Below are 13648 nucleotides of genomic sequence, written 5' to 3'. Positions count from 1 at the left end.
CCAGGCAGTTTACAGTAGCTGACTCCATAGGACTCCTGACCGCAGACTAGCTCAGAGCTAGACAGAGCTCTCAAATGCCCTTGCTGCACTTAATTTGTCCTCTAGGTTTACATTCGGACAGAGACGTCTGTAACTCAGTTTAAAATTCATAAATCATGAGGTCCTTAATAAGAGGTGGGAAGTAACGAAGTACAAATACTATTCAGATTCTGGGTTTCCAGACAATCTGATCAGCGACTGATCACAGACAGCCTGAAAGGCATTTGGTGTGAAGACGTCATATTACCTCCATGTTCATCTTCCCCCTCGGTATCAACACCAGGAACTCCTGTCGAGGGTCCCGTAGCTGAAACAAATTCATGGGAAATTAATTACTCACACTTCAACACACACACACACACACACAAATAGACTTACATAGGTTCAAACTTGGGTCTGTCTCTACATGTCGACCCTGCGATAGACTGGCGTCCTGTCCAGGGTGTACCCTGCCTTCGCCCAATGACAGCTGGGATCGGCTCCAGCCCCCCCGCCACCCTGAATACAGGATAAGCGGTAGATAATTGATGGATGGATGGAAGTTCAGACTTGAGTAAACGTAACACTGTGTGTCTATTCTCAGTTTGCTTTGTTTTTAGCTATTTAACTCTTTCTCTTACACTCCATTCCATATATTATATCATAATATCATCATATTATTTATCAAATATATGTATTTGTCACTACATTTGTACAACATGTTGCATGTTCTTGCTTTTTTGAGTAACAGCTGTGTGAGAGAATACCGGCGCTCCTACCTTCGGCCATTGTTTTTCTATCAGTCGCTGCCACTGAGGATCAAGTAGCTGTAAAATAAAATGAGGGAATATTAACACTTCTTGTTCACAGGCTTCATGCAGACCTCTGTTGTCTCATGAACACTTACATCATTCACAGAATGCTGTCTTACTATAACAATCAGAACACCAAGAAAAGCAATAATTTGAACAGGTAAACACATTAAGGCTCAGTTATATGGCAACGCCGAAACAAAATTAAATAATTGAAAAAAAATACCAATATAGGAATGTGTCTGATTATAGAGGCACAGCCAAAATTAAAACTTCCAGGAGTGCATGGCACACAACGAGCTTGTGATGCTCCGTAAAGGTACAAAGCAGTGGGTGGTTGTTTTTAAAACTACAATGTTGTACTTATTCAGCCTGACACAGTATTTAAAATGATTAGATTAGATTAAGATTATTGGCTGGACCGTGGCTCTGTGGCAACAAGTACAGAGACTCCAAAATCACTACACACAATCAAGCGTCTCGTTATGGTCATTCTTTCATTGGTATTAATCATGAATATCTTGTCTTGTGTAACAGTGGAGTTATTGATTAATATAGGAAGATATTAATGATTAATACCATTAAAAACCACCAAAATGATAAAAAGGCACATATTTTCAAAATAGCTGTTGTAGTATGACCATAAGGAGCCCCTTGATGTGTGTAGTGATTTTGGAGTCTCTGTACTGTATAACAGTGGAGTTATTGATTTTTGTTTGCTGTCTTGCTCTTGCCTTGCAATTTGCAGACGGTCCCTGCGCACTCGCCCGGCTGCGCATAGAGATCAATGTTCTTCGTTCAGCTCGGAGGACGGTTTATTTTTGTATAATAAATCGGGTTTTGGTGCTTGTAGCTCGTAGTCTATGATATTACGGTCAGAGCCATCATTTGTGTTTGAAAAACGTTTCACTTCTGATTTATTGATCCCGGAAGTTCGACTCTCTGAATATATCTCCAACTTCACCGAACTGTCAAACTGTCAAACGGTTTGGTGAAAACATCTCAGTTTAGTTAATGCATCATTAGTAACAACGGTGATGTCATCAGGAAAGCGTTCTCACACCGTTTTAACGTTAAAATCCGACAAGAAGTTCAAACTACGAAAGTGAAAGTAAGAAAAGAACAAAAAGAAGTAAATGTCGTTTTACAAACCTTTTTAAACAGCTCGTAACTTCAGCTGTCAGAGTCCGTCCACTTTTTATGATTGCGGCAAATCCTTGATCGCTAAGTTGACAGCACTCTGTTGCTCTCTTGAAAAGTGAAAAAGTGTTTGAAGTGTGTCTTCCCCTTCGAGCCTTCTTCTCCGTTTACTTGGCTGTGATGTGCAGACCGGGCGGTATCACTAGCCTTGTTCAGGATGGTCTTGGCTTGACTTGACTTATCACGCCGACGAGAGCTGCAGGTGTCTGAGGGGGCGGGCTCTAAAAGAGGCCGTAGCCAAACGATTTTAAACGCGAGTGGACGCGCCGCTTCCCAGTATTGCACGCTTGGTGGGCTGCCACTAGAGGATGATTGACAGGCGCTCTCCTCGCTGCAACCACTTCATGGCTGCACCTGATTGGATGGACGCTTTCACCAGTGGCCTGTCTGCTCTGGAGTTCACGCAGACCAACATGGCAGCTCATTTGGAAATGTTTTCTTGATGTCATTGATTCAACATTTTGGGGATTTTGACATGTTTTTGTCTTAATTGTTATTACTTTTGGGTCCTGAGCTGCTGTCTGACAGCCTCTGCACCAGATCAGTCCTGTTGATCTTCTCCAAAACCTCCTTGGTCTTATTCACAGCCTCTTCGTTGTAGCGCAGCACCGTTAGAAACACCATGTCCTGATGTCCTGTTATCTCAAACATCATGGATGGGACCTCAAACTGATGATGGAAGTCAGTTTGAGACAAGAGGACCTTCTTGAAATCCCCAAGCTCCCCGTCACTCAAATCAGCCAGCGTTTCCAAAAGCAGCTCTATAAAAGACGCCGCCGTCTCCACCTGGAAAATTCAAAGGAAATGTTCATGAAGCAAAAGTTAAATTTCTCTGCTGGGATGATTATAGATTTTACTCTTTAAATATCATCAATGTCTGTTTTAGAAACATGGATGTGGAGAACATCATCCAAACTTCACAAGATAGTGAAACAACTGATGTTTGTCCACTTGACTGTTTACTGATGTAGATGTACATATTTCTTTGGCAACTTCTCTTTTATAACTACTGTATTTCTGTTAACGGGTTCCTGATTTTTATTTTATTACCTGCTTAAAGGATCATACCAGTGTTACTACATGTCACTGTCCATCAACAACATCGGTCATCTGTTTACAGTTTGTTTACATTTTGTTCATATTCAATAAACTTTACAGAATTTACCTGAAAATGTCAAGTTTAGTTAAAACCCACCTCGTAGTTAAAATCCTCCTTCTAGCTTGAAATTCAGTTCTTGTAAGGAACTATTTTCCCAGGCGTAATAACATTCAGCCCAACGGCTGTGTTTGCTCTGTTGTGATTGACAACAGTACCAGAACCTTCATTATATACAGTACCAGTTCTATTATTGATGAATCTGTCGATTCTTCCCTTCATTTATTAACTTTAGTTATATAATTTGGTCTATATTATTTCAAAAAATGGTTAAAGGTACCCATCACAATTCCCTTACATCTACATTGATATCTTCAAATGTTTTGTCTGACCAACAGCCCAAAACCCAAAGAGATGCAGTTAATGATCTAAAACAGAGAAAAGATCAATCAATGTAGACGAATCCATTGTTTTAGAATCCAAGTCAGACGTTACATCACTCACCTTCTGGATCAGCACAGGACAATGTTCATCCACACAGTATCGCTCTGCAGAGAGAGGAACTGTAAAATGATCACATAATCACTGTCAGAATAGAAGAATTAGAATGTTACATGTCAATGCAAAATAATCTGAAAATCTCCTTATTAATATCATAAAGATCAATTACCGGTTTCACCTGATAAACGTCTCAAATGCTCTCGCTGCACTTAATTCTTCCTATAGATTTACATTCAGACTGAGACTTCTAACTCTTTATAATAATCTTTTTTAATTATTAGATTAAATCAACCTCCCAGTACGAACACCTGAATAGTCTTTGTTTGAATCATTAGGTCCTTAATCAGAGGTGGGAAGTAAACTTAAGTAGAATTTTCAGGTATCTGTACTTTAGTATTTATTTCATGGACAACGTTTTACTGTTACTCCCTACATTTTCAAACATATCTGTACTTTTACTCCACTATCTCTTCATAGCAAATCGTTGTTTGCTGCTATATAAATGTCTTAATGTCATGCGGATCCTTTAAGGGCTAGTTTTTGGTCTTTTACCTTTTGGTCTGCTGTCTGACAACCTCTGTACCGGAGCAAATCACTTCATATTCTCTCAAACCTCCCTGATCGTCTCACAGACTGTCGGCTGCAGGTTAACACCATAAAAAGCCCGTGTCCTGTATTTCTGTTGTCTCCATCTATGGAATGTCTGTGGAACGTTTGTGGAGGTCGGTTTCACTGAGAATCTTCTTGAAGCTCTTGATTTTCTGACTCAAATCAGCCAGCGTTTCCAAGCTCTATAACAGACGCCATCGTCTCCACCTGGTCAATTCAAAGGGAACTTTCATGGGCCAAACGTGCAAGGCCAGACAAGTGTCAATCAAACGTTGGTACACGCCCCCAGAGACGAATAGACCAATCAGGCTTATCTGATCCGTCCTTATGGGACTTTTACTGTGCAGGAACAACGTGAGTCTACTTTAGCTGACGTACTTTCCCATTTCTTACGTAACACTGTACAATATCAACGAGATATGTTTGCATAGTTCCGCCCTGACATTCGGTTCGGAGCTTCAAATCACTCATTCATGTTTAGTCTTTCCTGTTTTATTTTGTCACTCCTCTCTCCCCTCGGTTCAGATCACTTCACTTCCTGGCTTGTGTGATTTCCTGCGGACGTCGTCGTGGTGACGTCACCCGTTGGTGTGTGGACTACGGTTCTGAAGCCTCGAGGTCGGCATTTTGGCCGTCGCCATCTTGGAGGTTTTGCAACCAGTGAACGGATGTGACCATATTTGGACTGAGGCAGAGCGACGGGTGGATCTGAAGAGGGGAAGAGCGGCACCCTGAAAGGTATTTCCTGAGAAGACGTCATATTACCTCCCATCACTAAACCTTCCACCATGAAATCAACCTCAGGAACTGCAACAGAAGACTTACATACAGAGCTCTCAAATGCTTTCGCTGCACTTCATTTGTCCTGTAGATTTATATTCAGACAGAAACGTCTGTAACTCAGGTTTTAAATATTTGATTAAATCAACTTCCCCGTACGAAACAGAAAGCCAGGAGACATTTAGCTTAGCTTAGCATAAAGAGTGGAGGCACAGGAGAACAACTCGTCCCTCCAAAGTTTGTTTTTATTGTACCAATTCAACAACATTTAGCGTCTTACTGAGGTTGGAAGGTTTTTAAACTTTGGACTGAGCCAGGCGAACGCTTAAATTAGGAGTTTTTTCAAATTAAGATTCTGGGTTTCCAGACAATCTGATCAGCGACTGATCACAGACAAACTGAAAGGCATTTGGTGAAAAGACGTCATATTACCTCTCCTCCGTCTTCTATGCCTCATGAAACCACCAGCATGAACTCCAGTCGAGGGTCCCGCACCTGAAAACAAATTTTTGGAAAATTAAAATTGCACAATGATGGATCAGTCTAGTGTTTATGCCTACTACTTTTTTAAACACACACACACACACACACACACACACAGAGCTCTCAAATGCCATTGCTGCACCTAATTTGTCCTCTAGGTTAACATTCGGACAGAGACGTCTGTAACTCAGTTAAAAATTCATAAATCATGAGGTCCTTAATCAGAGGTGGGAAGTAACGAAGTACAAATACTATTCAGATTCTGGGTTTCCAGACAATCTGATCAGCGACTGATCACAGACAGCCTGAAAGGCATTTGGTGTGAAGACGTCATATTACCTCCATGTTCATCTTCCCCCTCGGTATCAACACCAGGAACTCCTGTCGAGGGTTCCGTCGCTGAAACAAATTCATGGAAAATTAATTACTCACACTTCAACACACACACACACACAAACACACACACACACACACACACACACACACACACACACACACACACACACACACAGAAGACTTACATACAGTGCTCTCAAATGCTTTCGCTGCACTTCATTTATCCTGTAGATTTATATTCAGACAGAAACGTCTGTAACTCTGGTTTTAAATAGTTGATTAAATCAACGTCCCAGTACGAAACACAAAGCCAGGAGACATTTAGCTTAGCTTAGCATAAAGACTGGAGGCACAGGAGAACAACTTGTCACTCCAAAGTTTGTTTTTATTGTACCAATTCAACAAGATTTAGTGTCTTACTTAGGTTGGAAGGTTTTTAAACTTTGGACTGAGCCAGGCGAACGGTTAAATTAGGAGTTTTTTCAAATTAAGATTCTGGGTTTCCAGACAATCTGATCAGCGACTGATCACAGACAAACTGAAAGGCATTTGGTGCAAAGACGTCATATTACTTCTCATCAGTCCACTGAGCCAGCTGAAACCACCAGCATGAACTCCAGTCGAGGGTCCCGCACCTGAAAACAAATTTTTGGAAAATTAAAATTGCACAATGATGGATCAGTCTAGTGTTTATGCCTACTACTTTTTTAAACACACACACACACACACACACACACACATGCACATACACACACACACACACACACACACACACACACACACACATACACACACACACACACAGAGCTCTCAAATGCCCTTGCTGCACTTAATTTGTCCTCTAGGTTTACATTCGGACAGAGACGTCTGTAACTCAGTTTAAAATTCATAAATCATGAGGTCCTTAATCAGAGGTGGGAAGTAACGAAGTACAAATACTATTCAGATTCTGGGTTTCCAGACAATCTGATCAGCGACTGATCACAGACAGCCTGAAAGGCATTTGGTGTGAAGACGTCATATTACCTCCAAGTTCATCTTCCCCCTCGGTATCAACACCAGGAACTCCTGTCGAGGGTCCTGTAGCTGAAACAGATTCATGGAAAATTAAAATTGATTATGTCTACTCCTGTTTACAACACACACACACACACACACACAAATAGACTTACATAGGTTCAGACAATTCTCAAATGCTCTTGCTGCACTTAATGTACTCGAATACATCTTCCTGGCTTTAAAACAGATTTTTTTGTTTTAAGTGAAAAAGACCTTCAAGGATAAGACTGATGTTGTTGTACTTTTTTTTCTTCTTACGGTCAAAAAAATCATAATGAAAAGATCAAAACCAACAACGTGCTCGTGTGTCTCACTCAACACTTGACCTCCGCCTCAGTTTGTGGCTGTAAATCAAATATATAGTTCAGAGCTATGGTCTACATTCTGAAAATCAGTTGAGCCTCTGAGACAGATTTGAAAAAAGGCACCCTCCCCCATTGGCAAAATGTGATTATTTGGCCTACATGTACTGTATTTTACTGTATATTGTACCTTATATATAAAAAACACCAAATTAATTCCAGTGACATCACAAAAATCAAAGAGTCTGGATTAAATTGGCTGATGCTGCATGTTATTGCTTTGCCGCCCTTTTTATTCATTTTAAAACAAATACAGTTTTAACCACTTTCTTTAAAATATATTTCTATTTTTCTCTCTGACCTTTGAATCTTGAGTTGGACATTCCCGTCACCAGATCAGTCCTGTTCATGTCCCTTAAAATGTCGATGGTCACCTCCCAAGACTGCAAACCACAGGTCTCCACCATCTGTTTCACCAGTAGGTCTGCACTCCTGTACCGTTTTTCCCAGTTTATGTGTCTGACCCTCTTCATGAAGAGTGTTAGCTGCAGCAACCACTTGAATTTCTTCAGCTCCTCCTCACTCAAAGTCTTCACTGTTTCCAAAAGAATCCGTTTCAAATCCTGTGTAAACGTGTAATTTCCCAATTGGGACGGTTAAAGATTCATTTATTTGCATTTTGTCAGTGTTATAGACGCTAGGGATGTCCTGATCCGATATTTGGATTGGATCGGCCGCCGATATTAGCAATAATGCATATCGATATCGGATCGGCCTGCATGGGAAAATCCCGATCCGGACTCCCGATCCAGTTTTTTTCAAGACTGTTTTCCAGCGCACCGATGTAGGTAATCCATTCCAGTATTTTTCAGTTTTTCCCCAAAATCAGGTCCGCGTTTTCCAGCACATCTAGTGCACACATCGCGACCTGTCCAGCATCCACTAAACAACAACAAGACGAGTTGTCTGTCCACGTCCCACTAAGAATTTAAAGTTATCGATAAAAATGTCAGCTGTGTGGGATTATTTTACAGTGATGGCTTTTTAAGCCTTGGTTTACACTCTTGTTGTTCAAGAGCAGAGCACTGATGCCAATTCAGTTTGTGTGGTTAAATTACTGTTTATTATTGTGTCTATTTTGTGTTTATTTAACCCTGTTAAGAATAAACAGGTAAGCTTCTCATTACTAACCATTGTGGATTATTCAAACTAACCTAATTAAGTTGGCTACTTCTTAAAGAGTAAAACCCTTTTCAACATGAGTCTGACAACAAAATAAGTAAATATCTTTAATCTTTAATACATGCTTGGATCGGCCGGTATCGGTATCGGTATCGGTATCGGTATCGGTATCGGCTGATACTAAAAACTACAATATCGGTATCGGATCGGAAGTGCAAAAAGCTGGATCGGGACATCCCTAATAGACGTCAAGTGTAAATGTTATAAGATTAGTTTTTTCTGCATGATCACTCAAGACAATGATACACTAATATCTTTTCTACTGATTTCATTTTCTTTTGAAGTATTAAGTGTTTTTATTTCTTAACATCAAAGTCAAATATGAGTCCCTCCATCCTTTAATTCATGTTAATTAATAACTCCTTTCTGATCTCATACAACGCATCATGTTTCTGTAACAGGAGCTCAAAGAAATGGTTTTCTCTCTTTTCCATCATAACATTATTACTTAAGAGCTCAACATTAACAGTGAGAGGCAATTTAAGAAACACACTGTTTGGTTCGTTTTATCATTTATGATGATTTAAAATGTAAAATATAGTCACACTCACGTTCAGCAACAGTGTAGGTTGATGTTTATCCACAAAGTGTTGCTCTGAGGAGAAAAGACATTGAATAACTCAGACAATTCAAATCTAATTGAATCACTAATAATCACTTTTAATGAGACACAGTTGCTTCAAAAGAAAATAAAACAATTTCAGTACAAAACACAGAATTCAATCAGATTTATCTTTTTTTATAATGAACTATAAAAAGTATTTGTTAGACACATGATTATGTTGTGTTTTTGTTTTAATCTTTACAATCGCACCATTTATACTGGACTTTGTGGCATAACGCCGCCACCACGCCTCCATTCTGTCTCTGTACCTTTGACACCAAAAAGAAAGAAGGAGTGATCATCCTGCAACGAGAAGGCGGAGTAAAGGGGCTTATGTCTTACCTGTGAGTCCTGAACTGGGCTTTGGTAACCTCTGTATCAGATCTGTCCTGTTTATTAGTTTAAAAGCCTCCGTGGTTAACTCCACAGACTGTTGGCCGTAGGTCTCCATCATCAGATACACGGTCATCCTTCTGTCTTTCTCATAACTGTGTCCCATCATTAATGGGAAGGATGGGAGGTTCTTCTGATGGACAATCGACATCAGGAACCTCCTGAATCTCTCAAACATCAGATCATCCAAATCATTCAGCGTTTCCAAAATCAGCTGTTGAACAGCTACTCTTGTCGCTACCTTAAAAAATAATACGTTCATTAAATAAATATGTAGTCCATGAATGAACCTGCATTAGGTGAATGAAAGCTGTGTTGTACTCAGTCAGACAGATGTAACATTACTCACTTTCCTGATCAATCCAGACCGGTGTTCACCTGAGTCTTGCTCTGAGGGGAAAAGTGGTAAAAGTCATTGATTCAACATTTTGGGGATTTTGACATGTTTTTGTCTTTATTGTTATTACTTTTGGGTCCTGAGCTGCTGTCTGACAGCCTCTGCACCAGATCAGTCCTGCTGATCTCCTCCAAAACCTCCTTGGTCTTATTCACAGCCTCTTCGTTGTAGTACAACACCATTAGAAACACCATGTCCTGATGTCCTGTTATCTCAAACAGCATGGATGGGAGCCCAAACTGATGGAAGTCAATTTGAGACAAGAGGACCTTCTTGAAATCCCCAAGCTCCCCGTCACTCAAATCAGCCAGCGTTTCCAAAAGCAGCTCTATAAAAGAAACCGCCGTCTCCCCCTGGAAAATTCAAAGGAAATGTTCATGAAGCAAAAGTTAAATTTCTCTGCAGGGATGATTATAGATTTTACTCTTTAAATATCATCAATGTCTGTTTTAGAAACATGGATGTGGAGAACATCATCCAAACTTCACAAGATAGTGAAACAACTGATGTTTGTCCACTTGACTGGTTACTGATGTAGATGTACATATTTCTTTGGCAACTTCTCTTTTATAACTACTGTATTTCTGTTAACGGGTTCCTGACTTTTATTTTATTACCTGCTTAAAGGATCATACCAGTGTTACTACATGTCACTGTCCATCAACAACATCGGTCATCTGTTTACAGTTTGTTTACATTTTGTTCATATTCAATAAACTTTACAGAATTTACCTGAAAATGTCAAGTTTAGTTAAAACCCACCTCGTAGTTAAAATCCTCCTTCTAGCTTGAAATTCAGTTCTTGTAAGGAACTATTTTCCCAGGCGTAATAACATTCAGCCCCACGGCTGTCTTTGCTCTGTTGTGATTGACAACAGTACCAGAACCTTTATTATATACAGTACCAGTTCTATTATTGATGAATCTGTCGATTCTTCCCTTCATTTATTAACTTTAGTTATATAATTTGGTCTATAATATTTCAGAAAATGGTTAAAGGTACCCACCACAATTCCCTTACATCTACATTGATATCTTCAAATGTTTTGTCTGACCAACAGCCCAAAACCCAAAGAGATGCAGTTAATGATGTAAAACAGAGAAAAGACCAATCAATGTAGACGAATCCATTGTTTTAGAATCCAAGTCAGACGTTACATCACTCACCTTCTGGATCAGCACAGGACAATGTTCATCCACACAGTATCGCTCTGCAGAGAGAGGAAATGTAAAATGATCACATAATCACTGTCAGAATAGAAGAATTAGAATGTTACATGTCAATGCAAAATAAACTGAAAATCTCCTTATTAATATCATAAAGATCAATTACCGGTTTCACCTGATAAACGTCTCAAATGCTCTCGCTGCACTTAATTCTTCCTATAGATTTACATTCAGACTGAGACTTCTAACTCTTTATAATAATCTTTTTTAATTATTAGATTAAATCAACCTCCCAGTACGAACACCTGAATAGCCTTTGTTTGAATCATTAGGTCCTTAATCAGAGGTGGGAAGTAAACTTAAGTAGAATTTTCAGGTATCGGTACTTTAGTATTTATTTCATGGACGTTTTACTGTTACTCCCTACATTTTAAACATATCTGTACTTTTACTCCACTATCTCTTCATAGCAAATCGTTGTTTGCTGCTATATAAATGTCTTAATGTCATGCGGATCCTTTAAGGGCTAGTTTTTGGTCTTTTACCTTTTGGTCTGCTGTCTGACAACCTCTGTACCGGAGCAAATCACTTCATATTCTCTCAAACCTCCCTGATCGTCTCACAGACTGTCGGCTGCAGGTTAACACCATAAAAAGCCCGTGTCCTGTATTTCTGTTGTCTCCATCTATGGAATGTCTGTGGAACGTTTGTGGAGGTCGGTTTCACTGAGAATCTTCTTGAAGCTCTTGATTTTCTGACTCAAATCAGCCAGCGTTTCCAAGCTCTATAACAGACGCCATCGTCTCCACCTGGTCAATTCAAAGGGAACTTTCATGGGCCAAACGTGCAAGGCCAGACAAGTGTCAATCAAACTTTGGTACACGCCCCCAGAGACGAATAGACCAATCAGGCTTATCTGATCTGTCCTTATGGGACTTTTACTGTGCAGGAACAACGTGAGTCTACTTTAGCTGACGTACTTTCCCATTTCTTACGTAACATTGTACAATATCAACGAGATATGTTTGCATAGTTCTGCCCTGACATTCTGTTCGGAGCTTCAAATCACTCATTCATGTTTAGTCTTTCCTGTTTTATTTTGTCACTCCTCTCTCCCCTCGGTTCAGATCACTTCACTTCCTGGCTTGTGTGATTTCCTGCGGACGTCGTCGTGGTGATGTCACCCGTTGGTGTGTGGACTACGGTTCTGAAGCCTCGAGGTCGGCATTTTGGCCGTCGCTATCTTGGAGGTTTTGCAACAAGTGAACGGACGTGACCATATTTGGACTGAGGCAGAGGGACGGGTGGATCTGAAGAGGGGAAGAGCGGCACCCTGAAAGGTATTTGATGAGAAGACGTCATATTACCTCCCATCACTGAACCTTCCACCATGAAATCAACCAAGATTTAGTGTCTTACTTTGGTTGGAAGGTTTTTAAGTTTGGACTGAGCCAGGCGAACGGTTAAATTAGAAGTTTTTTCAAATTCAGATTCTGGGTTTCCAGACAATCTGATCAGCGACTGATCACAGACAAACTGAAAGGCATTTGGTGTGAAGACGTCATATTACCTCTCATCGGTCCACCGAGTCCACCGAGCCAGCTGAAATCATCAGCTCCAAATGGGAATCCATAAACTAAAAACACATTTTTGGAAAATTAAAATTGCACAATGATGGATCAGTCTAGTGTTTATGCTACTTACATACACACGCACACGCACACACACACACACACAAACACACACACACACACACACACACACACACACACACACACACACACTCTCAAATGCCCTTGCTGCACTTAATTTGTCCTCTAGGTTTACATTCGGACAGAGACGTCTGTAACTCAGTTTAAAATTCATAAATCATGAGGTCCTTAATCAGAGGTGGGAAGTAACGAAGTACAAATACTATTCAGATTCTGGGTTTCCAGACAATCTGATCAGCGACTGATCACAGACAGCCTGAAAGGCATTTGGTGTGAAGACGTCATATTACCTCCATATTCATCTTCCCCCTCGGTATCAACACCAGGAACTCCTGTCGAGGGTCCCGTAGCTGAAACAGATTCATGGAAGATTAAAATTGATTATGGTACTCCTGTTTTCAACAGACACACACACACACACACACACACACACACACACACACACTCTCTCTCTCAAATGCCCTCGCTGCACTTAATTTGTCCTCTAGGTTTACATTCGGACAGAGACGTCTGTAACTCAGTTTAAAATTCATAACTCATGAGGTCCTTAATCAGAGGTGGGAAGTAACGAAGTACAAATACTATTCAGATTCTGGGTTTCCAGACAATCTGATCAGCGACTGATCACAGACAGCCTGAAAGGCATTTGGTGAAAAGACGTCATATTACCTCCCATCACTGAACCTTCGGCATCAACCTTAGTAACTGCCACAGAAGACTTACATACAGAGCTCTCAAATGCTTTCGCTGCACTTCATTTGTCCTGTAGATTTATATTCAGACAGAAACGTCTGTAACTCAGGTTTTAAATATTTGATTAAATCAACGTCCCCGTACGAAACACAAAGCCAGGAGACATTTAGCTTAGCTTAGCATAAAGACTGGAGGCACAGGAGAACAACTCGTCCCTCCAAAGTTTGTTTTTATTGTACCAATT

At 40.2% G+C, this 13648-nt stretch overlaps 2 protein-coding genes across 2 annotated transcripts in view; both read right to left on the bottom strand.

Annotated features, from left to right (window-relative positions):
* Positions 1-13648, bottom strand: part of LOC311025030 (uncharacterized protein) — a 375179-nt gene that overhangs the window by 360206 nt on the left and 1325 nt on the right. Inside the window, exon 4 of the mRNA XM_084027699.1 lies at positions 287-346. Coding sequence (XP_083883825.1) covers positions 287-346 — 60 coding nt within the window. The remainder of the gene's footprint in view (positions 1-286; positions 347-13648) is intronic.
* LOC311024824 (uncharacterized protein) lies at positions 5293-13076 on the bottom strand (the record flags this gene model as incomplete). The annotated part of the gene is made up of 8 exons (XM_084027400.1): positions 5293-5324; positions 5449-5511; positions 5839-5898; positions 6408-6470; positions 6862-6921; positions 7558-7819; positions 9940-10185; positions 13002-13076. 8 exons carry the CDS (start codon positions 13074-13076, stop codon positions 5293-5295), a joined length of 861 nt encoding a protein of 286 aa, XP_083883526.1.

Source organism: Eutrigla gurnardus (genome assembly GCF_963514095.1).
Source record: "Eutrigla gurnardus genome assembly, chromosome: 14".
Taxonomy (NCBI): domain Eukaryota; kingdom Metazoa; phylum Chordata; class Actinopteri; order Perciformes; family Triglidae; genus Eutrigla; species Eutrigla gurnardus.
This window is presented reverse-complemented; position numbering and strand designations above follow the sequence as displayed.